The sequence below is a fragment of the Lissotriton vulgaris genome, unplaced genomic scaffold, assembly GCF_964263255.1.
Source record: "Lissotriton vulgaris unplaced genomic scaffold, aLisVul1.2 SCAFFOLD_1952, whole genome shotgun sequence".
NCBI lineage: Eukaryota > Metazoa > Chordata > Amphibia > Caudata > Salamandridae > Lissotriton > Lissotriton vulgaris.
The window spans coordinates 259,847-285,631 of record NW_028246160.1 but is presented as its reverse complement, the minus strand read 5'-3'; the positions used below and the strand labels follow the sequence as shown (position 1 = coordinate 285,631).

Sequence of the window (25,785 nt, the reverse complement as noted above, 5' to 3'; positions counted from 1 at the left end):
AAAGGTGGGTCCTGTTCTGGGGGGGGAGGATGCCGAGAGTAGTTGGGGGGGCTCGAGGCGAGGGGGGTGGGGTTTGGGGAATTGATGCATGGGGGGGGTGATCCAAGGGGAAAGTGCCTTACGCGCCTGGATGCAAACTGTTGATATTGTGCGTCGGTTTGTGAGAGACTATGGCTAGCATTGGGGTGTTGAAATGTGTGACCTGGAATGTGCGGGGGCTGCACACTATGGCAAGAAGACACAAGGTGCATGCTTACTTGGTCCGTAGAGGAGTTCAGATAGCACTATTGCAGGAGACACACCTGACAAAACAGGAGGGCATAGCGCTACAGCGCAGGTGGAGAGGACAACTATATTACACTACATACTCGGCGTTCGCACGTGGGGTGCTGATATGGATTCGGGCGGGGGTTCCCTTCCAAGTGACCAGACAAATAATAGACCCGGAGGGCAGATTCGTGGCCATAGACGGGAAACTCAGGGGCAGAGACATAGCACTGTTTAGCGTGTATGCGCCTAATATTGATCAATCAACTTTTCTGACGAAGCTCTCAGGCACACTGGCGAGCTACTTAGCAGACCATATCGTCATGGGATGAGATTTCCATTCGGTGGCAGACACCACATTGGACAGGTCCCACCCACCATTGAGAGCATCACCGGAGCATAGGCTAGCGAAGAGTAGGTTAGACTGGCAGGAGAGATGGGAATTAGTGGACGCTTGGAGGGTCTTGCACCCCACAATGAGGGACTATTCATTTTACTCCAATCTACACGATCTCCACATCCGGCTGTACGTGTTTTTGTGCTCCTCGCTCGTCACTTCTTATGTGGCGAATGCTGAATACTTGTCCCGTACGTTGTCTGACCACAACCCTCTACTGTTGACACTTAACTGGATGACTGAGGTCTCTCGAGTCCCGACCTGGCAGTTACGTCCGGATACCCTAGACGATTTGCTGTTCAGAGAAGCTCTGGGTGAGAGAATCACACAGTATTTCGATGAGAATACTGACACTACGTCCTCCAGGGCGATGGAATGGGATGCCTTCAAGGTTGTCATCAGGGGCCATTGTATAGGGGCCCAGGCGGGAGCCCGCAAAACGCTCTTAGACGACCTAGATAGGGCCGAGAGGGAGCTGCGAAAAGCTGAGAAGGCGCGCCCTAATCGTCCCGAGCTCCAAGAACTGGTTAGTAAGGCCAAGGAGGCAGTGGCGGTTGAGATGGAAAGGCTGCGGAGCTTTGATTATAAGGTCTACCTGACGAAGGCGCATGCCGAGGGGGACAAGGCGGGAACGATGCTTGCCTGGCTAGCTAACCCGACTAGGCGTAGTCATCCGATCTTGGCGATTGAGGAAGAGGGGGGAAACACCTACTATACCCAGGCTGAAATACGGGACAGATTCCGGGAGTACTATGAATGGTTATACGAGAGCGGGACGGAAGGTCGGGAATGCAAGACTGACACCTTTTTGGAGGGACTGCAATTGCTGCGGCTGGATCAGGAACAAGCAGACGACCTGGGTAGAGACATAACACTAGGGGAGATAGGGAGCGCGGTGAAGCAGATGGCCCGGAACAAAACCCCAGGGTTAGACGGCTTGCCCATAGAGTTTTACAGTAAATACCTGGCGAACTTAGCTCCGAGACTCCAGGCGGTCTACAATGAAGCTAGATCGAAAGGGAGGCTGCCTTACTCCACGCGCGAAGCTCTCATGATCCCGCTGCTGAAACCGGGTAGGGAGAGTAAAAAAATGTCCTCCTATCGTCCGTTATCCATGCTGACGACGGACTATAAAATCCTGAGCAAAATATTGGCCAATAGACTGCTGAGCCACATGACGGAGCTGGTCCATAGGGATCAATCCGGCTTCATCCCAACGCGGAACACTACCATTAATATACACAGACTGATACGGCTACTCGGAGACCCAATGTCGGGAACAAGCATGCCTTTGGTGCTATCAATTGATATTGAGAAGGCCTTTGATAGTCTGGAATGGGACTACCTTTATAGGGTAATGCAACGCTTCGGCCTGGGAGATAAATATATTGGCTGGACCAAAGTGTTATACACATCGGCGAAAGCACGAGTCAAGATCGGCTCCTTGATTTCGAGCCAGTATCAAGTGGGTCGTGGCACTAGGCAGGGGTGTTCGCTATCCCCTCTGCTATTTGCGCTGGCAATGGAGCCATTTGCAGCGGAAGCACGGGCGGGGAGTTATTACAAAGGCCTTGTATACCGGGGGAACCCACAGGCCATTTCGCTATACGCGGATGATCTCTTACTGTTTCTGGAGAACGCGGATGAGGATCTGGAGGGGGCAGAAAGACTTCTAGAACTCTTCGGCAGGCATTCAGGCTTAAGGGTTAACTGGACCAAATCCTGCTTATTCCCGTTACGACAGGGGGAGGAGCGACCTGATAATCTCCAGCTACTCAAATGGGAACCTACATGTCTGAAGTACCTGGGAGTCTATGTATATCATTCTGCGGCAGCTATGCTAGAGGGCAATGTAGGTCGATGTATCAGAGCACTGAAGGGAAGCATGACCTTCTGGGCCACTCTTCCGCTCTCGGTGACAGGCCATATATCATTGATTAAAATGATAGCACTACCGCGTCTCCTTTACTATTTCCGCACGTTGCCGGTGTGGATCCCGGGCTCGATTTTTCGGCAGTTGAGATCTTTGCTGATATCCTTCCTATGGGGTACAAGCAGACGCAGAATAGCATTAGACACGTTGCTTAGACCCAAGGATGAGGGAGGTATGGCAGTGCCGGATTTTGAGTTTTACTACTTGGCGGCCAAGTTGCAGGTCTTTACACAGGAGGTGGCGAGGGTGTATCAAGGCCCGGACATAGAAAGGGATGGGGGCACCCCCAGGCATGTGCTTGCTTACATCACACTACAGCAGAATCTCCGCCTCAGAGATCTCACCACTGAGGAGCAGACATTTTGGCTTTGTTGGAATCGTGCGCGGAGGAGGGCAGGAATGCGTCGTATGTATGCACCAGAGATACCGCGGGGTATGGTGACAGCACTCCCCCATGGAGGTGACTGGTCACGACTGCAGGGATGGGAGGATGCAGTACTACATACGTTAGGAGACTTATGAGGACGGGGTGCTGCTCCCATTCCAGACCTTGCAAGATCGTTTCGATCTGCCGAGAAGAGACTATTTGATGCATACCGCTGTGATCAGAGCCATGCAGACGCATTGGGGAGAGGGATTGCAGGAGCCCGCTACATCCATGGCCTGCCAATATACGATGATGGCAGCAGGCACTTATAAAGCAGTGACCTGTCTATACTCTCGAATGCTACGAGAAACATTAAAACCACTGCTGAAGCTGAAGGCCAAGTGGGAACTGGATCTCCAGATGGAGATTCCTGACACTACTTGGGCGCAACTGCTGAAGCGAGCAAGGAAGAGCACGAGAAATGCAAGATTTCAATTGATACATTTCTATATTATTCATAGGGCCTACCTCACACCGGGGAAAATTGGGAAATACTTAGGAGCGGATAGTGCAGCTTGCCCCAGATGCAGCTTAGCAGAGGCGGATATGGGACACATGCTATGGGACTGTCCGCATTTACGAAACTACTGGCGGGAGATTGGAGAGGCATTGAACAGCGCTACGGATAGGGAGCTGCAATACACTAAGGCGGTAGGGGTGTTACACTGGTTCCCACACACACCTAAGAACAAGGTAACTAGTAAATTCATAGATATGGGATTGATACTGGCTAAAAGGGAAAACACTAGGAATTGGAAATCAAAAAAAGTGCCCACATATAAGCGATGGCATACTGAGTGTCTTAAATGGGCAGCAAGCGAAAGCACAATTAGATACCAACTTGCCCGACGTACTGCCGACGAAAAGCACAGGAAAGGGCGACAGCATGGGAAGGGCTGGTACAAGAGCTTCGGGATGGCACAGGGGAGGATGAAGAGGAACACGCTGACTCAGAAACTGAAGAACCCACTGGTACACCAGGCACACACGCTTTGTGAATGACAGGTTCCTCCTGACTGCGGTCATACACAGACTGCGATTCCAGAAGTAGCTGTAGGCATTGGGTGGAGAAGTGGGGGGTGGAGGGAGTTGGGTAGTTAGGGAAGGGGCGAGGTTTGGGGGGAGAAGGGGAGTAAAATGTAAAAGCAGACTGCAGACATAATAGCACAAGACTTTAAAATGCTCAGGGGCTGATGTGAGGGGCGAGGAATTGCTTGACGCCGCCAGACCTCCGGGTTGTGGGCCTACTGGCTGTGTAGACGGATCGCACGGGCTACTAATTGTTATTGTTTATGGAAAAGAAATGTGCTTATGAAAGTATCATACCTGTAAAATCTGGATCTGCAATAAAAACAATGTGGTGGTGGTTGTTGCAGGACATGGTGGTTGTGCTGCAGGACATGGTGGTGGTGGTGGAGGACGTGGTGGTGGTGGAGGACGTGGTGGTGGTGGAGGACGTGGTGGTGGTGGAGGACGTGGTGGAGGATGTGGTGGTGGTGGAGGATGTGGTGGTGGTGGAGGATGTTGTGGTGGTGGAGGACGTGGTGGTGGTGGAGGACGTGGTGGTGGAGGACGTGGTGGTGGAGGAGGACGTGGTGGTGGAGGAGGACGTGGTGGTGGAGGAGGATTTGGTGGTGGAGGAGGACGTGGTGGTGGAGGAGGACGTGGTGGAGGACGTGGTGGAGGACGTGGTGGAGGACGTGGTGGTGGACGTGGTGGTGGACGTGGTGGAGGACGTGGTGGTGGACGTGGTGGAGGACGTGGTGGTGGACGTGGTGGAGGACGTGGTGGTGGACGTGGTGGAGGACGTGGTGGAGGACGTGGTGGAGGACGTGGTGGTGGTGGAGGACGTGGTGGTGGTGGTGGTGGAGGACGTGGTGGTGGTGGTGGTGGTGGTGGAGGAAGTGGTGGTGGTGGTGGTGGAGGAAGTGGTGGTGGTGGTGGAGTAAGTGGTGGTGGTGGTGGAGGAAGTGGTGGTGGAGGAAGTGGTGGTGGTGATGGAGGAGGACGTGGTGGTGGTGGTGGAGTAAGTGGTGGTGGTGGAGGAGGTGGTGGTGGAGGAAGTGGTGGTGGTGATGGAGGAGGACGTGGTGGTGGTGAAGGAGGACGTGGTGGTGGTGGAGGACGTGGTGGAGGAAGTGGTGGTAGTGGAGGAAGTGGTGGTGGTAGTAGAGGAAGTGGTGGTGGTGGTGGAGGACGTGGTGGTGGTGGAGGACATGGTGGTGGTGAAGGACGTGGTGGAGGATGTGGTGGTGGTGGTGGAGGATGTGGTGGTGGTGGAGGAAGTGGTGGTGGTGATGGAGGAGGACGTGGTGGTGGTGGTGGTGGAGTAAGTGGTGGTGGTGGTGGAGGAGGTGGTGGTGGAGGAAGTGGTGGTGGTGATGGAGGAGGACGTGGTGGTGGTGGAGGAGGACGTGGTGGTGTGTGGAGGACATGGTGGAGGAAGTGGTGGTAGTGGAGGAAGTGGTGGTGGTAGTGGAGGAAGTGGTGGTGGTGGTGGAGGACGTGGTGGTGGTGGAGGACGTGGTGGTGGTGAAGGACATGGTGAAGGACATGGTGGAGGATGTGGTGGTGGTGGTGGAGGATGTGGTGGTGGTGGAGGATGTGGTGGAGGTGGAGGACGTGGTGGAGGACGTGGTGGAGGACGTGGTGGAGGACGTGGTGGAGGACGTGGTGGAGGACGTGGTGGTGGTGGAGGTGGAGGACGTGGTGGTGGTGGAGGACGTGGTGGTGGTGGAGGACGTGGTGGTGGTGGAGGACGTGGTGGTGGTGGAGGACGTGGTGGTGGTGGAGGACGTGGTGGTGGACGTGGTGGTGGTGCAGGATGTGGTGGTGGTGGAGGACGTGGTGGTGGTGGAGGATGTGGTGGAGGATGTGGTGGTGGTGGTGGAGGAAGTGGTGGAGGACGTGGTGGTGGTGGAGGACGTGGTGGTGGTGGTGGTGGAGGACGTGGTGGTGGTGGTGGTGGAGGACGTGGTGGTGGTGGACGTGGTGGTGGTGGACGTGGTGGTGGTGGACGTGGTGGTGGTGGACGTGGTGGTGGTGGACGTGGTGGAGGAGGATGTGGAGGAGAGGACGTGGTGGAGGAGGACGTGGTGGAGGTGGACGTGGTGGAGGTGGACGTGGTGGAGGTGGACGTGGTGGAGGTGGACGTGGTGGAGGGGGACGTGGTGGTGGAGGACGTGGTGGTGGAGGACGTGGTGGTGGAGGACGTGGTGGAGGACGTGGTGGTGGTGGAGGACGTGGTGGTGGTGGTGGATGTGGTGGTGGTGGTGGAGGATGTGGTGGTGGTGGTGGAGGATGTGGTGGTGGTGGAGGAGGATGTGGTGGTGGTGGAGGATGTGGTGGTGGTGGAGGATGTGGTGGTGGAGGACGTGGTGGTGGTGGTGGAGGACGTGGTGGTGGTGGTGGAGGACGTGGTGGTGGTGGTGGAGGACGTGGTGGTGGTGGTGGAGGACATGGAGGATCTGGTGGTGGAGGAGGATTTTATTTGTTTTTATTTATTTCATTTATATAGCGCAGACAGCTACCCAACAAAGGGTTTCCCGGCGCTAGTGATCCATTGCTTTGATTGGTTCAGGTTCTAGATGTTAAACAACCAGGTTTTTAAGGCCTTCCTGAATTTCATATAGTTGGTTTCCTGCCTAAGTGTCCCCGGAAGAGTGTTCCAAAGTAAGGGTCCGAGATATGAGAAGGATTTTCCACCCATTCGCGCCAGCCTGATTTTAGGAATCACAAAGTGGTTGGCTGTGGCTGAACGAAGGGTTCGAGATGGGCGGTAGGGATGTATTAGATTTTGTAGATACTTGGGTGCATTGTTGGTTGAGATCCTATGCATAAAGCATAAAGATTTAAATTTCACCCGATTCTCGATTTTCAGCCAGTGCAATTCGCGGATGTACTTGGTGGTAGGTGTGGAGATGGGGATTTTCCACAGTAATCTCGCGGCGGCATTTTGCACTGTCTGTAATCTGTAAGGATGTGGTGGTGGAGGACGTGGTGGTGGTGGAGGACGTGGTGGTGGATGTGGTGGTGGAGGACGTGGTGGTGGAGGACGTGGTGGTGGAGGACGTGGACGTGGTGGTGGACGTGGTGGTGGACGTGGTGGTGGACGTGGTGGATGTTATAGTGGATGTGGTGGATGTGGTGGACGTGGTAGTGTTGGTGGACATGGTGTATGTGGTAGTGTTGGTGGACATGGTGTATGTGGTGGTGGTGGACGTGGTAGTGGTGATGGATGTGGTAGTGTTGGTGGACGTGGTCTATGTGGTAGTGTTGGACGTGGTGTATGTGGTAGTGGTGGTGGACGTGGTGTATGTGGTAGTGTTGGTGGACGTGGTGTATGTGGTAGTGTTGGTGGACGTGGTGTATGTGGTAGTGGTGGTGGACGTGGTGTATGTGGTAGTGGTGGTGGACGTGGTAGTGGTGGTGGATTTGGTAGTGTTTGTGGACGTGGTGTATGTGGTAGTGGTGGTAGACGTGGTGTATGTGGTAGTGGTGGTGGACGTGGTGGTGGAGGACATGCTGGTGGACATGGAGGACGTGGTCGTGGTGGATGTGGTCGCAGATGTGGTGGAGGCAATGGATGTGGTGGAGGCGATGGATGTGGTGGAGGCGATGGATGTGGTGGAGGCGATTGATGTGGTGGAGGCGATGGATGTGGTGGAGGCGATGGATGTGGTGGAGGCGATGGATGTGGTGGTGGAGGCGATGGATGTGGTGGTGGAGGCGATGGAGGTGGTGGTGGAGGCGATGGAGGTGGTGGTGGAGGCGATGGATGTGGTGGTGGAGGCGATGGATGTGGTGGTGGAGGCGATGGATGTGGTGGAGGCGATGGATGTGGTGGAGGCGATGGAGGTGGTGGTGGAGGCGATGGAGGTGGTGGAGGCGATGGAGGTGGTGGTGGCGATGGAGGTGGTGGTGGAGGCGATGGATGTGGTGGTGGAGGCGATGGTGGTGGTGGAGGCGATGGTGGATGTGGACGTGGTGGTGGAGGTGGACGTGGTGGAGGTGGACGTGGTGGAGGTGGACGTGGTGGAGGTGGACGTGGTGGAGGTGGACGTGGTGGTGGTGGTGGGCGTGGTGGTGGTGGACGTGGTGGTGGTGGACGTGGTGGTGGACGTGATGGTGGATCTGGTGGTGTACGTGATGGTGTACGTGGTGGTGGATCTGGTGGTGTACATGGTGGTGGACATGGTGGTCGACGTGGTGGTGGACATGGTGGTGGATGTGGACGTGGTGGTGGACTTGGTGGTGGTGGAGGACGTGGTGGTGGACATGGAGGATGTGGTGGAGAACGTAGAGGATGTGGTGGGGAACGTGGAGGACGTGGTGGAGAACGTGGAGGACGTGGGCGCATAGGTGGTGGTGGACGCGGAGGTGGACGCGGTGGTGGACGTGGTGATGATGCTGGAGGACGTGGTGGTGGAGGACGTGGTGAAATGTACGCAGTGAAATGTACGCAGGAACAACATGATTACCTTTTTCCTTTTACACTCATTATTCAGAAATTAGTGAGTGTTTTTGCATGAAAAGTTAAGGCCATAACTACAGAGCCCAGAAGTGACCTGTTTCAATGCCCATTGCTTATATCCTTACAAAACGTCGGCAATACGGTTTAAAAAGACCACATTCGTAAATGCACAGCCGTTGCACACATTTTGTTTTCCAATTCACCCATCAAGTAGGTATTTCAGTATCTCCAGGAAAGGTGTACTTTCCCACCCAGGGAAAGCAATGTTCAAAGATAGGAGAAAACAAAAGTAGCACTTCACTGGCAAACACTGTAAAGTGGTGATAATGTGTTAAGGTGTGAATAAATCAATCTTGCCACCATGCAAACACTCTGTCTTGCTTTAATTAGTTAGTTATTTTTCATATTTGGAATGTTTTATTTCTCTGCACCCCAAGGCTGCACTGTCAGAAAAAGAGAACATTTCCTGCAAAAATGCTTTTCTTTTTTGGATCCATTTCACAGGGGAGCAAATAAACAAAAGGAGGAAAGAGGGTAATACCCTCTTCTTAAAGTCTCGGTTTTCACTAACTGAGGAGGAGCAAGACAGATAGAGAGGGAACGAAGGACAAGACAGAGTCCTTTTCCTTCTCCACCCGCTCACAAAAGCTGAGGTTTAACTATCGGCCTTAGCAATTTCTGACGTCCGGGAGGTATGTTTAAAATAAGAAAGCAGGGGAACTGAATCTATGAAATTAGAGAAGTAGGGGCACGCCATGCCCTGCTGATCCCGCCCACTTAGACCACTGCTTGCAGGAGATGTCATGCGGCGTACAGCCCAGTAGTGGCCTTCAGAGAAGGTCCCCGGGCCTGCAGGGGAAGAGAGTGCTAAGTGGCCAGCACAACGTCCAGGCTGTTGGAGGCTGTGCCCGTGTACGTGAAGTCGCCCATGCCGTCAGAGGATCCGACAATGTCGTGAAGAGTGCTTGGCGCCAGCGTACCTCGTCTGGAACGGCGCTGATGTTGAAAGTGCTTCACACCTCAGGGCAGGTCAAAGAAGTGCACCCCGCCCGGGATAAATGTAACTAGTGGAAGAGATGCAGGCTGTTTGCTTTTCTAATTTGTTCACTTGTAACGTTCTCATGTATCAATTCTGTTCCTATTGTGAAGCGCTCTGACACCTTTGGGTAAAGTCCGCGCTATATAAAAACGCATAAATAAAGGTTGGTGTGCCGAAGATTGTACCCTAAACACTGACGATACGGGCTGGAGCCCGAGAGCGAGAACACTTAAAAGTAACAAGGACCCCCTAAATATGGATCAAATTCCTGGGTGAGGGTAAAACATAGTGAAAAATAACAGTCCCAGGCAATTTAAAATATGAGACAGGCAAAGTGGACCAGCAAAAAATAATCAACTATGCAAAGAAAGTTTTACTTTGTATAAGAATCACACATTTTTAATAAAAATACACATTCTTTAAAAACAATAGCGCTTTACAATAAGTCAAAATGTTATCCATAAAATCATATATCCTGATCAGAAGAAGTATAAATGACGATTGTTTCTTCAACGCGTTTCGACACAGGGAGTGTCTTCATCAGGAAAGTACCATCATATAATAAATCTAAAATTAAAGATAACCATTCTGTAACTGAACATTAAAACATTTTAAGGAGATTTTTAAAAAAACATCATACATACTAGCACAAACATTGCTTTTGTCTTCATAAAGTTTAAAATAAGCCGCTTTTGTATTCACATTTATTAAAGCCCAAGGTTAGGGTAAGAAAGAAAACAGGATTGAAAAGAAAAATAGAGATATGAATGAACAAATGGGACTATCAAATTTGTTTGGCAATATCATCTGATGAACAACAAGTTCTGCTTTCTTTCATATGAAAACTGATATGACCTAATCTTTATATTAAACAATAGTGTCTTTTAGATAGATCACTTTAGACTTCCGTTTAGCAAATGATATGGGACTACTTTCTATAACTATATTGATGGTATGTATGAAAAAAATGGGATATACTTGCTAGTCCACTGTGTGGTAACTCGCAAGAACAAATAAATGGCAATAATTGTCTCTAAATCATTTATTCATACCACTGTATCTGCGAGCTAAAGCAGTGGAACCCACATTTTCTATGAATAGGGAGCACAGAGGTGTATAATAACTCAAAGTTATACAAACTTGTTCAAAGCATTGCTCACCTAAAAAATCAGAGAGAGAGAAGTCAGTGAGGATGACCAGCAGGTCAGAGAGAGAAGATAACCTGCCAGAGGTCAGTGATGACAACCTGCCAGAGGTCAGCGATGACAACCTGCCAGAGGTCAGCGAGGACGACCTGCCAGAGGTCAGCGAGGACGACCTGCCAGAGGTCAGCGAGGACGACCTGCCAGAGGTCAGCGAGGACGACCTGCCAGAGGTCAGCGAGGATGACCTGCCAGAGGTCAGCGAGGACGACCTGCCAGAGGTCAGCGTGGACGACCTGCCAGAGGTCAGCATGGACGACCTGCCAGAGGTCTATTAAGATTGACCGGAAGTTAAAGTATGAAAGCCTATGAGAAGTAGGGAACAGAAGGTTGCGATGACTGGTCTGGTCACCGAACAAGGAGAATGCATTGTCCTATGGGTAGGACAGGGCCAAGGAGACCCATTTGAAGAGCACGTCACATGGAGAGACCTGGTCCGAGAAGAGCAAGACCAGATGGGACTAGACCGTGTTGGGAAGTGAAAGTACAAGAAAGAGGAAATTGTGTGGCAAGAGGCCACCGCAGAAGGAGTTTCAAGAAGAGAGGATTGTGTGATCAGACAATTCGCACACCGCAAGATAAAGGCCGACTGAGTGCAAGAACATCTGGAAGGGAGCCAGGTCCCTTGGTAACATTGGTGGGACCATGAGAAGCAAGCTGTCCAGGAGTCTTCATAGCACCAAGCAAATCTAGTGACTGCATAGGTGAGCAAGCCAGACCATTTGTGACATCCACCTTAGGAGTCTCATGGGAGACTGCTCGGATGTCCTGGGTGACCTCGGATCTGACCACTTCACACCACACCGTGGCAACCCAGGGGAAAAGGCCTCACGGACAATGGTGAGAGCTGGTCTCGCTACGAGAGAAGAGTCTACAGCCACTCCTCTGCAGGTCTCAGGAAGACTAAGATCTTGTGCTTGGTGGCAGGAGAATCCTATCCGGAAACTACTACTCTCCAGGTGGTGAGGGACTTGAAGGTGGGACTCGTAGCGATTTCTTCATGAACCTAGAGGGTGGTGTAAGAGTGACATGGCAAAGTACACCCAGTGCAGTAGAAGTCTGGTGAAGAGGGCCTCCAGGACATCCTGTGAGAGGGGAACACCCGGGAGTGGGGCATCCTGGGGAGAGAGGGATGTTTGGAACTACTCTGCCATTCTGTAGCTTGAAGCACTGCTGCCTCTGCGAAGATGCAACAACAACCAGGACTGGTTATTGAAAACTTGATCTCTTCCAGATTCACTATCACTCCAGCTGCACTGCCACAAAAAACTGTACAGATAAAGACTTTGGTGTCAACTTCCACGCCTTGAGTCCAAGGAGGACCGGACCCGCAGGGCAACATTGAACTGTGCCAAGCAGAACTGGTGATCCTAGCTGCAGTTGTACCATAGTGTTGTTTCTGCAAGTAGCTGAACAGAGTCGGTGGAGGTTTCTATTATTGTTTTATTCTTTCCCACAGGTTGGAATTTGTTCCAGTTTGAATAAAGTTTGGGAGGAATGTAGTGACCTGCTGGTCACTGTTCTAGTTGTTGTCAGTACCAGCCACTCCCCGAGTGCTGGCTTACACCCCACACAATGCAAGTGTCTCAGGACATGACCCTGATAATAAAATGGGCCCGGCCGCACTTTCCCGGGGCCAGTTCTACCCAGTAAGATTATATAATTTCTCACGGAGCACTCCACAATATGTTATAATTCAAAATTATTCTGATTGTAACAAGTTCAAATTGTAAGGTCACAACATCCGATTGTCAATAAAGATCACGTCATCCAATTGTCCTTATCGAGATAATATCCACTCGATTGTAATCTTGAGGTAAGAAGACACTGGGGCTCAATGTTCAATCCTGGTAGTATATCCAAGTGAGATTTATTGTTTATTCTCCCAGCAAATAATATTCTCAGCAGCCAACCTGTGTTTCGTCAAGCATTATTGTCATGCCTCAATGACTTCATCAGGGCTGCAACCCAAGAGGAAGTAATTAGGAAATATAATTATTAGACATTCTTCCATACGTTTTAACATCACCTCCATAATGTAAGAAAGTGAAATTAGGAAGAGTAATAAACACCCTTGTAAAAGGTAAGGAATATAGTCCCAAAGTTGTGAAACAGTCACTTAAGAAAAAACAAAATAAAAGTGTACCCCACAGTGTCTATGGAAGGACCAAGATGCCAATAAAGAAAAATAAGTTAAATAAAAATTACCTCAACTGGTAATCCATGTGCCATAAAATTGTATATATGGTCACAAATGTGAGAAACCAAATTCTGAAATAAAGGAATGCCGCATTCAAAATATATCCTAACACGAATCTGTGTAAACGAATCTATAATCCTAATCCAAATAAATACTCACTAAACAGGAGTCTCCTCTAACAGTTTCGTTATATCCAGTATATGGTAATTGTAATATTCCTCAGAGGTAATCCTTTTTACCAGTATTAATTCAATAAGATCTCTTTTTGTCGAAATCTGTAAACAAAAAGTGCAAAAAGACAGACTATAAAAAGATATATCAAATACACAAGTGAGCCCAATATACTGCTGTAAACAAAACTCGCCTCCTTTTGCAGCAAAGTCATCTGCAGAGGTGATAATAGTTTAAAGTCCCACCTTGGGCAATAGTAATAATATGTTGTATTCAAATCGAGTCAAGAATTCGAAACACGAGTACGTGTTCCTCTATCAGGAAAAGAAGAAGGGATCACGGGGTTAGCAACGCTACTGATTTCCTGACACACCCTGTAATTATAACTAAAACTGTTCAACAGCGCTCATCTTACCGGTCCCGAGTATGTCTGTGCTTCAGTGGAGGTGATGTTAACTTACGGAAGAATGTCTAATAATTATATTTCCTAATTACTTCCTCTTGGGTTGCAGCCTTGATGAAGTCATTGAGGCATGACATTAATGCTTGACGAAACACGTGTTGGCTGCTGAGAATATTATTTGCTGGGAGAATAAACAATAAATCTCACTTGGATATACTACCAGGATTGAACATTGAGCCCCAGTGTCTTTTTACCTCAAGATTACAATCGAGTGGATATTATCTCGATGAGGGCTATTGGATGACATGATCTATATTGACAATCGGATGTTGTGACCTTACAATTTGAACTTGTTACAATCAGAATAATTTTGAATTATTAACATTTATTCTGGAGTGCTCAGTGAGTAATTATATAATTCTGAAGTACCCAGAGTTCTCTTTGGGTGATGTGGGAAAGTTTGGTAACCTTTCCTTCTTGCTTGGTAGCATCTCTATTAATCTGTGACCTTACTTTGCCTGTACCCAAGCTGTGCGCCTGAATTTATACCAGGTTACCTCAATTTTTGCATTCTACCCAGTAAGATACTGTGTCCATGTCATGATTACTTGTACATGGGGGTGCCTAGGCCCCGCAATGTAACACCACTTTACACCATGGTGTGCTGTCTAGAGTGGGTTGTCTATTAAAGGTATACTAGTCCAGTAAAACTCCTGGAGAATTTTTTTATGTTTCGCACATTGAATGTGTACTGTAGAGTGCAGCATGCATGCAGTGTGTGAGCTGTTCTTTGCATCTGCCTCCAGGAGGCATTTATTTTTGATGCAAAATTTGGTCTGCCACTTTTGTAGATAAAACAACGGGCGCTTGAACACCCAATACCTCCCTTGTAGCTCCCTCAAGACTTAGAGTAGTGCAAACGCTATTTGGGCTGAAAAAAGGGCACTTTTACATTGCAGCAGAGGCTTTGCACTGGAATGCATGAATAAATGAATGAATTCTGAGCTTCGATCCTGGGTACACCAAGAGTGAAGGTACTGGAAGGGAAGCGAGAGTAGAAGGTCAGAAGGAGGGACTAGATTAATGTATAGCACAGAGTCTGGTGCCTGGAAGAGCCTTGAATGACTTTCCACCGTGGGTTTTAAGGGTGGGAGGTTAGCATTGGATGATTGAAGATCCCTCAGTCTTTTATTGGCTGAACTGGTATTTTGGTTCAATGGAATTAAAAGCTCTGAAAACCAACAGGAGTGCCTTGGAAAGGGTCCTTTTATGGATTGGTAGACAGTGTCGTATTTTTGAGGGCTGCGGAGGCTGAGCACCATTTGGGAAGTTTCAGTACCAGTCTAGGTGAAGCCTGTTGTACCATCTGGAGCTTATGTAGTAGTTGTTTGGAGGTACCTGCATGAAGACTATTGCAGTAGTCAAGCCTTCAGGTGATTAGAGTGAAGGTTTTCCCGGCGACTAATGGGAGAAAATCTAATAATATTTTGTAGGATTTGATATGCTTGAAGCACATTCCAGATACTGTCGGAGCTTGAGGGTGGAAGGAGATGGCGGTGTGTATTTTGACTCCTCCATTTTGTAGTGTAGTTCCTATATCCCCGATAAGCTCTGCACATTGGAATGATATACACTACAGTTTTGACATATGACTGAGGTCAGTATTTCTCTATCGAGTACATTAAACTTAATTACTTGTCTGTGCCGGCTAACTCAGAGGTCACTAGAAACTTCTCGAACGAACTAAAAGGGATTAGTTTCTGACAACGGCATAAACATGACAACTTTGTTTCCCTTGGAGTTGGAACAATATCTTCAGAGTCGTGGAAACAATAGATAACTGTAGAAACGAAGCATGCACGATTGACTGCATGAAACAGAGTTGCACAGAAATAGAGAGACGGGTGTTTCAATAAAAAGGGTTTATTGAACAGTCTCATTTCTCATGCAAGAGATATGAACTGCTACAATCGTAAGACAGAATGCGAAGTATAATAAGTACAGTGTTAGCAGTAAGATAAAATAATACTGTAATACATACACAGGCTATAATACTCAACTGGTGCTTCTAAAATAATCCTACCCCAGTGTACCTAACCTAAGTCTAGTACGAGAGAAGAAGTAGGTGCTGTCTTAGTCAGGTTTAGTTATGCCAAGAGTTGCCTAAAGTTTCTCTAGGTTCTAATCAGCTCCATACCGTAGAATGAGAGGTTGGTATCTCTTTCCTGGGTCTCGATCTCTAACACCCCGCAAGGGGAATCCGAAACACTAGAGCTGGATTCTCGGTGAGGAGGATGACAGTGTCTGGTCAGTGTCAGTTGGAGACTTGGCTTCCTTCTGGACTTGCTGTGGTGAGCCGCGGCCAAGAAGGTAGTTGAACAGCACCATGACTTGCCATAGCAAGTGAAGGCATATTTATACCTTGAAGAGGTTTAGGAATGCCAGTATTGAGGTAAAAGTCTGACATAAGAACGTCAGTAATGAACCCCTAAGGAATAGATGCTCATGCATAATGAGTTCTTGGAGAAATCAATATCCAAGCAAGGGGAAGTCCTAAAGGCTTAAGAGTCTGGTTTTCCAAGAATTCCTAGTGACGAAGAGTATCGGATGTAGTTGACCATGCCTGTATTTGGTTAGCATGAGCTATCTAAATAAGGGCTGGATTTCTATGCCTAAATAAGGGCAATGTGAATTATATCTTTTATAAGGGCATGAATCGGGGAAATCTAGATACGATATCTAAATCAACACACAACAATCTTTTGCGACTTCTACTGTGGCAGGGGGTTGGGGCATGTTAGACTTGCCAAATAGCAGGATTTCTGTTTTATCCGTGTTACATTTAAGGTGGTTGTCATGCATCCACAGGATGGCATTGGTGAGACAATTTTAGACATTTTGTTCAGAACTGAAAGAGCCTTTGTCTAGGGTTAGAATGAGCTGTGTGTCGTCAGCATAGGATGTGGTAGCAGTTCCAAAAGAAGCTATCGGGAAGATAAAGGGAGCCATATCGATACTGAAAAGTGTGGGCTAAGGGATGACCCTGTGAAACTCCTGAGGTCACTGGTCTCTGCTGATGCAAACTGTCCTAGGGCTACTGTTTTGTCTCCTGTCAGTCAGGAATGATTTGATCCAGGACAGAGCCTTACGGGAGATGCTGCATTCTTGAATCCGTTGAAGGAGTATGGAGTGTGAGATGGTGTTGAACGCTGCAGAGAGGTCCAGCAGTATCAGGATGGCATTGTTACCAATATCCAGGGTCCTTTCTGAAGCAACTTTTAGTAGGGCTGACTCTTGAGTGTTTGAGTCGTAAACCGGATTGTCAGGGGTGTAAAGAATTGGAGTTTTCTAAAAACAAAATGAGTTGACCATTCACAGTACTTTCTAGCAACATGGTCAATGCCGGGAGCAGAGAGATGGCCGGATGGTGGGGTCTCCGAGGGACTTGTTTAGATGGAGTTTAAAGACTGCCAGTTTCCAAGCTGTAGGGACTTCAGCCGTAAATAAAGATGTGTTGAGAATCTTATTGAATACGGGGTTGACTGTATTGACTGCCATGTGGAGGATAGTGGTGGACATGGGTCATTGGGAGAACCAGACTTACAGGAAAGAATGGCTTGGCGAGGTTGTAAGAGCGAAACCTCCTGCAAAGGAGTCTAGCCTTCCAGTTATGGCGTTGGAGGGGCTCTTGGAGGGATGGTCAATTATGGAGATGGAGATTGAAAAGCCCTGTTGTATGGTTTGACTCTTCTGCTCCAAGATAGCTGTGAGATCTGGTCACAGAGGGCTTGAGGGGGGAGTTTTCCCTGCAGAGGGCTTTGGGTATTTGGAAAGATTTTAAGTAGCATTTTTGGGTGGTGGTGGGCGTCCTCAATTTGGGCAGTGAAATAGGCTTTCTTGGTTGCTTTTATCAGATTATGGTAGGATATCCGGACAGGTCCTTGGGTTTGGTGGCGTGACACTATTTGCATTCAAGCTGTTTTCAGTGCAATTTCTGTTCGGCTTCTGTGGGGTAGAACTCTTCTGCTCAAAGGATGCTGTGAGATCTGGTCACAGAGGGCTTGAGAGGGGGGAGTTTTCCCTGCAGAGGGCTTTGAGTTGTAGGGAAGATTTTGAATATTATTTTTGGGTGGTGGCGGGCGTCCTCAATGTGGGCAGTGAAATAGGCTTTCTTGGTGGCCTTTTTCAGATTATGGTAGTATTTCTGGTCAGTCTTGTATCCAGAAAGGTCCTTGAGTTTGTAGGTGTGACACCATTTGCATTCAAGCTGTTTTCAGTGCAATTTCTGTTCTGCTACAGTGGGGTAGAACCAGGGTGCAGAGGGGGGTGACCTGCGTTTACAGGATCGAACTGGGGGCGTTTGTTCGTTGACAGTGTTCATAATCCAATTGTTAAATGAGTTACTATCATAGATAGTCTTCCAGTAAGGGCCAGGGAGGTAGTGGACAAATGGGTGGTGAGATTAGGCTAGCCATCAACTTGCCCTGTTTGTGCAGGGTGGGTGGGCCCATATCAGTACTGGGAGTGGAGGGATTATGGGTGTTCATCGGGAGTCTGAAGGGGCCTAAGCTATGATCAGACCCTGGTTGGACAATAGGATCTTCAAGTACTGGTTGAGGGCGGTTGATACAGACCCCCTCCAGACTGTGTCACGCTATGTGGGTGGGTGCGGTCACTAGCTGGGTGAGACCGATTATGTTTAGGGTATCTATGAGATGAGAAAGTTCAGAATTATTGAAGATCTCAAAGTGATAATTGAAATCACCCAGAGTTCACGTATTGGAGTATGAGTGGAGCGAAGGCCTCACCCAGGGTGTCCAGGAAGGTGGGTGCCGACCCGATGGGCGGTAGAGCAGGCAGCGGGCAAAAGATTGGGAGGGGCTGATCTTGAAACAGAAACCTAAACTTTCTGCTCCTTTGAGAGAATCAAAGTAAAGTGGCAAGTAAATATCCTTGCAAGACTTTGTGTCGCTTTATAGTGGTGCAATGTTTTGATAAATCTGCCCCTCTGTGTTTTTGTGTCCTTAACATTTTAGTCCAGGGCAGTAGCGTGAAGCGGGGCACAAAATGGTCCCCTCAGTGGTCTTGGTGAGCAGAGGTCCATACTAAAAAGTACTTCATTATAATAAGATCCCTTTTGCACTTCCTAACTGCTCAGAAATCTAACAAAATTACTGTTGTTTTCCAGGGTCCATTCTGGATAAGATCGTTGTGGAGACAAACCCCTCAATGTGCCTTGAGCTGGGCGCCTACTGCGGTTATTCGGCGGTGAGGATTGCCCGACTGCTAAAACCTGGGTCGCGACTTATCAGTGTTGACATAAGTACTGCGAGTCTCCGGGTAGCCAAGCAGATGGTGGAACACGCTGGACTGCAGGATAAGGTACTGAGATTCAGTTAATTCTGTTGGGGGGCAAGAGGGGTTATGATGGAGTGACATAGTTCATGCACAGGTCCAGCTGGGGGCAAGAGGCAACCTGCAAGAATGGACTCCCTGCCAAGGGCTCCCTTTTGAGGGCAAAGGTGGGCCTGATTCATTGAACCCGCTGGGCACAGACCCATTCTTTGGGCAAAGAGGCACTTGGTTGGGTGAGCGCACCATGCACTGTGTCACTCTGGGGAGAAGGGGGGACAACAGTTAACCTGGGGGGATGTGTGCACACTGCCAGCCTGAGGAGAAAAGGGGACCTGGCGGAATGAGTTGATTTCCCTCTGTCCTAGTCTGAGGGCAGTTGGGGGGGCTGGCAGAATGTGTCCATGTCCATCTGTCTTAGTCTGAGGGCAGTTGGGGCCTGGTGGAATGTGTCAACGGTGGGTTGACTCGGGCGAAAGGGCACATGATGGAGGAAGGCCACATCCCACTGTCCACGTCTGGGGGTTACAGTGGGCCTGGTGGATACACACAAAGTGCAATCTGGAGGCTACAGAGGTTCTTGTGGCATGACTCCTGGGGACACCAGGGGGGCTGCCTGAGTTAGTCCACAGTCCTCGCCTGAAGGCAACCGTGAACCTGATGAACTGAGCCTACGACGATTTATTGTAATGATCCCTGTCCCAGCTTGGTGCCTCCAGGGCCTCTGTATTTAGCTTACAATGAGGGCAACAATGGAAGATACCATTGGTGTAGCTGCTTTTCTGCACCACATACTGTTTAAATAGGGAAAGTACGTGATGCAAGGTGGAAAAGCTCTCCGTACAATGCTTGACAAGTTATTGCCACCCCTCGGAAATTTTTCTTCCTTCTCATTGATGGTTGTGGCACCACAGCGGGTCTCCCTTCGAAGACGCCACCCTGCTACCTTATCAATTAACTGAAGGAAACTGCCCTGTAGGAGACAGACCAAACTCCATGGGCCCTTCCTCCACCATGATCACTTTGAGGTTAGTTGCAATCCGGGCACAAGTCCTAAAAAAAGATGTGGGGGGGTGCTGACGTCATGATACGAAGTGACGTCCCGAAAGGTGGCTTGCACCATCAGACTCATTGCCTCCCCCTCACTCACCCCTTAGATGCGATTGCATCAGGGAAGCAATCGCGTGAGCAGCGTTCTGATCTCGCCCCATAGAGGCCAAAGAGTGAATGTGTGGCTCCATTTGCTCCAGTTATCGAACTCCCGGTAAAATAAGTGGGGGGATGCTGTACACCCGCGTGGTACCCCAACTTGAGCCCTGGTTGCAATATGTCCACTTGCACTGTTCATTAATCAGCCCCTTCGATTTATACCCCGAAGGGTACCTTACACTTGACCTCTGGGGTGCACATGGATCCGGCTGGTGCTTGTGAGGTGAAACGCTAGCATTTTAACTCAAGATCTTCCATCTTTTCAGGTCCAGTTTGTCAAAGGTCTATCCAATGAGGTGATCCCACAGCTCAAGAAGAAATATGAAGTGGAGACTTTCGATTTTGTGTTTATCGACCACGTTAAGGATGAATATAAAGCAGACACAAAACGGTTGGAAGTAAGATTTTTTTGTATGTCGCTAAGAAATTGTGTCTCACATGCGATAAAGAAATTGAACATGTGCTGGGTTTCATAAACTCCCTCATTTGACGTTTCCTCTGCCCTGATTAGGAAAGATTTTCAAGAACCAAGAAAGTCAAGGCTTTGGAGTCAGGAGGACAGTGTGATTTTTCTTGCTGTCATGTGGGCAGATTGTTTGACAAGCCTGTGGCCCTGGAGAGGCAGTGGGGCTGCTTGAGATTCGGCTGGAGTGGGATACCAGCCGATTCCGGTTGGTCCAAGTTCCCCCTCCTTGATTATGTAGTGCGTGAACTCCAGGCACCATATGTTCGAGGCATATGGGCTGCAGATGGTACATTATGAATAGATCGCCATCTGGTGTTGGGCTCGGATGATTGCACTTTGTTTTTCTCTATTTACCATGTGTGGAAATGGACCTCATAAAACCCCATCCGGCCAGCCCTGCCCCCGAGATCCGTACAATCCCCTGACCCGCATTGGCCACCTCTGCAACTCGCCCCCATGTACCTACTTTGGTTAGGTACACGGGAGCTGAAAGTCCCCAAATCGGCGGGTCAGGTGGCTCAGCGGGCTGATGAATCCACTGCAGGGGCCTCATGGTCACAGGTTAAAATCCTGGTGGGTCCACTCAGCCTTTCATCCATCTGAGGTTGATAAAATGAGTACCTTTGAGTAACAATATAAATCTGTTATTCAGTGCCAAGATACCTATGGGTGAATGTGCGCTTTGCAAATACACGTTATGTTATAAATCAACGATACTTGCGTGAAAAATGCCTCAGTAATTCTAGGTACTCATTGTTATTACTCATTCTAGGGACTAAAAGCCATAATTGCAGGGCTTCGATTGCCAGCTGACATCAGTGATTCTGGCCCTGTTAATGTTGGCACCCCTACACCTCTTACTCTGGCTCAGTGTGAGGACATTTGGGCACAAGCAGTGTGAGGATGGAGGTTCATGGCAAGAGTCAAGGGATTAGGATATATGAAAAGATATGAAATAACAGTAGCAAACATACATTGTCCTATAGACCTTTTGTATATAGTACCTTCGAACCATCAACTAAAGCCAAGGAGCTATACATAATATTTATTTATAGAGTGGGATCCTAGCCCATGTGGCAGCAGGGCACTTTTTAGAATAGTTCATTACATAAACCATTTATAATAACCTCTGCTTTCAATAAATGTATTCACTGAAAAAATACAGTTAAAAACTCAGTTGCTTCCGGTTAAAACGCGACAAACCACTGACATTTGCTATTTATGGTTACCAGGACACCTAACATGCCATAACGTGCGCTGCCTGCCAGGCTCAAAATGACAATTTGACGATGGCACTAGAAACAAAAAAACATTATCACGAGAACAAAATGATGGCCAGCGCGTCATGGCGTGTGTTCTGTGTGCTGGTAGCCATAACTGGTAAACTTCAGTAGTTTGTCACGTTTTAGCCAGAATTATAACTTGGTTTTACTGTCTGTTTCACTGAATTTCAGTTTTTTTTCTTTGTCCTTAATTTCCATCTTCTGCAGTGCACATCTTTTGGCCATGCACAGCTGGAGTTGGGTGCAGGGCCCTGCCTCTGGACAGACGCTGCGCCAAGCCCCTGCGATCAGTCAAACCCTGAAGCACACCGCATTTGCCTATGCACAGCAGGAGTTGGGTGCAGGGCCCTGCCTCTGGACAGACGCTGCACCAAGCCCCTGCGATCAGTTAAACCCTGAAGCACACCGCATTTGTCTGTGCATAGAAGGAGTTGGGTGCAGGGCCCTGCCTCTGGACAGAGGCTGCACCAAACCCCTGCGGTATACAACCTTTACAATGAAACTTTTACAACGCACTACCATTACAACGCAGTCATTACAACGCAAACCATTACAACGCATTGCGCTGGGGGGCGCTCTAGGATAGGGAATACGTTTAATTTACTATCCAACACCTTCCCTAGTGTCCACGGGGACTGGAGTTGGAATAGTAAATTAAACTTTTCACTATCCAGCACCCCAAAGCGCTATGCGTTGTAAAGGCATGCGTTGTAAAAACCGCGTTGTAAAGGCATGCGTGGTAAAAGTATGCGTTGTAACGTCATACATCCAGCCCCTGCTATCAGTCTGAAGCACACTGCATTTGTCTGTGCAGAGAAGGAGTTGGGTGCAGGGCCCTGCCTCTGGACAGAGGCTGCCCCAAGCCCCTGCTATCAGTCAAACCCTGAAGCACACAGCATTGGTCTGTGCACAGCAGGAGTTTGGCCACAGAGTCTGACCTGGGGCCAGAGTCGATCTGTTGCAGGTGGCCAGTCCCTGCAGCTCACTGCCTTCAGCCATACACGGCGGCGATTGGGTGCCTGTCTTTTTCCTAGGTCCAGGCCTTTCAACCAACCCTCCACGGACACCCAACCCCTGAAAGCAGTGGGATTAGGCACACAGCCTAAGGCAAGGCCCTGCTTACACCCTTCTGCCATCAGCCTATCCCTCCACGCCAGTGCTTAATTTGAGCATGTGGTTTCCGGTTCTTGGCACTGGCACTTAATTGTCAACACCACTGCTTGTGACGGTCTGCCACAAGGTGGCGCTGTTTGGTTAATTTAGAGATAACCACAACATGTAATTATTAATTCAAAAGACATTAAAAATAACTATTACCTGCTGCCCAAGCCATTCTTATAGCTTTGGAGGCCTGAAATAGTCTGAATTGAGTGTGATAGTTACTAGTTGTGTTACTATCACTGGCAGCATGGCAGTGGCAATGTTTGGTACAAGCTGCAGTGGACTCCTGACGAGAGCTCTGTCACAGCTCTACACATGACTTTTGGCCGGGCACAGCCCGATGTGGGTGGTCACCCCTGCTGTGCACATGCCTGTCTTTGCATTAAACTAGGCCTTTCTGTCTTTTTTTACCCTTTGTGGCACTTGTGAGTCAGATGTTACTTGCAATTTCACAAAATAGCAGGCAAACCACTACTTAAAATGGGTGCATGTGTGTTTGCGTTCTTGACTTCCGAGTTGCACGCTTTTTCTGTGTTTTTGGCTGGTGTTTTACTCCCCTTCCCACACCTCTGGGCTCCCCCGTGCTACCCTGTGGTTGGACAGTAAAAGGTCTCTCCCCAGGGCTGTGGAAGATTATTTTCCACAGTTCGAAATTTGCAAATCTAAATCATCTACCAAGTTTCAAGATGGCATAAAAACATTTCAAAACCCTTCTACAGCCAATCACATTTCTCAAATTCAGAAGCTGCTCAAAGAGTCATGGCTCGTGATTGTAAATGCAGAGATATCCAACACTGTTAACCATTTAAATCCAGATTGGCAACTTTTCTAAACCCATATCTGAATGAATTTACACCAAACCAACGAAAGCACACTTTTCGCAATAATGTTCTAATCAGGAGTGGCCCGTGCAGTTAAGAGCAGTGAGGTGATGGGGCAGGATGGTGGGAGTGTCTACAGATAAATAGAGGGAAAATGAAATAAAAAAAAACCACTCGCCGCATCGGCGAATCGCCGATGCGGCGAATCGCCGATGCGGCGAGTGGTTTTCTTTTACGCGATGCAGCAAGCGCAAAGCAAGTTGTTTGTTTTTTTTTGGTTTGTTTTTTTTACATTTCATTTTCCCTTGTCTGTCTTGCCTGCACAGGCCGCTTCTGATTCTAATTTGTGCCACGTTTGGTGCAAATCTGTTCAGTGGTTCAGGCTGTAGGCATGATCAAAAGTCCCAGTGGGACCTAAAATGGGAAGACACATTTTTTTTACACTCCTTAACTTTTTTTCTGACGGACGGATCCTCTGGAAACTTGGCATGCCAAACCTTAGCTGACTTCCCCAGGTGATTGTAAAATCCACCCATGCGGTCAAACGTTATAGGGAAATCAAAACAGTGCACTTGGATCTTAATGAAGGAGTGGCAACCGACACTGTGTAAATTAAGACTAGAAAAACACAATTTCTGAAGTTATGGTTAGGAGGCTCATCCATAAATTGCAGAAGAGCCATGTAAATCCTCTCGTGCACCAAAGGCAATGCTCCTGACTTCTCCTTTAATGAAACTGACGCAATTAGATATTGTTAGAAATGAGAATCTCTAGTTGGCCGCGGCTGGCGCCGAGGTCCAAATAGGGATCCTTCTTCCTAAGTTGGAGTAAGGGGGCTACACCCTTTGATAACCCCTGCTCAACCCTGTGGTAACGTAGCACGAGCAGACAGGCCTATCTCAGAGGCAGTGTGAGAAGCATTTATGACCATACACAATAACGCAGTGAAGACACTACAACGGGACACCACACACGTGGCTATAGAAAAATAAGTATCTTTATATGGCTTACATAAGGCTCAAAAGCGATCAAGAAACCACAATGCACATAATTACAGATTCATTTCAAAAGCAATACTCAAAAGCATGTGGAACGAACTTAGTTCGAGGCCGGGGTCCACGCGACCCGGTGAAGCACAATGTACCTGAGATTTAAAGGGGCACGGCACGCAGCCTCACAAGGAAGCTGCGGTGATGATAGGCGGACATGCAACTGCCACAGCTCCCAGCTGTAGCAGTCTGCGGCGTGCACTCACGATAATCCTTGGACGGGACTGAAAGGCAGGCACACGCAGCAAGATTCTTGACGTAGTGACTAGTGCGGGCACTCGGCGGCACAGCTCCTCAGCTGCAGCGGCCCCCAATAGCGATAGCAATGATTCTCAAAGCACAGCAAATGCGGGCACTCAGCGGCACAGCTCATCAGCTGCAGTGGCCCACGATAGCGATGATTCTCAGCCCGTGTTCCTCGCAGTAGAACCAGAGGCTCTAGAATTCTCAACAGAGGCCTCACCTGCAAGTAGAATCCCCCTCAGATAGGAATCCGGACGGCTAATGGGAGAAGTCTAATGTCCCTGAGACTTCAGAAGGAGGCAAGCTCAAATCAGGCCCTTGGATAGTTGCTTCAGCAAGATGAAAGTTTCAGAGTCCTTTCCCTCTAGTTACATGGACAGAGGTTCGTATTGACATCCAGAAGTAACACACCGTGCTGGAGTTTCAGCACAGATCTTTATACCCCAACAGTCTTTGTTCTCAGAAAAGTCACAAATCACTGAACCCAGCCAGAACCAGTTTGGTGTTGCCCTGGAGCACTTCATTTACAATACTCATCCTGCCTTTCAGGGAGAGGGGGGGGGGGGGTCAGCCCTCAGACGCACAGTGGGAGGTGGAGCCATCATTCACCTTGCCAGGCACGGCCCTGCTCAGATCAAAGGGTCACCTCTCCCCATACTCCAACTTCAGATCTCTCCATTTAATCCAGG

The 25,785-nt window shown here is 48.8% G+C and overlaps 1 protein-coding gene across 2 annotated transcripts in view; it reads left to right on the top strand.

Annotated features, from left to right (window-relative positions):
• The window catches only part of LOC147666128 (catechol O-methyltransferase-like), a 61,391-nt gene that overhangs the window by 22,360 nt on the left and 13,246 nt on the right, over positions 1–25,785 (top strand). For both annotated transcript variants that reach the window (XM_086949281.1, XM_086949280.1), the window contains exons 2-3: positions 18,701–18,894; positions 20,340–20,471. In XM_086949281.1, coding sequence (XP_086805407.1) covers positions 18,701–18,894; positions 20,340–20,471 — 326 coding nt within the window. The remainder of the gene's footprint in view (positions 1–18,700; positions 18,895–20,339; positions 20,472–25,785) is intronic.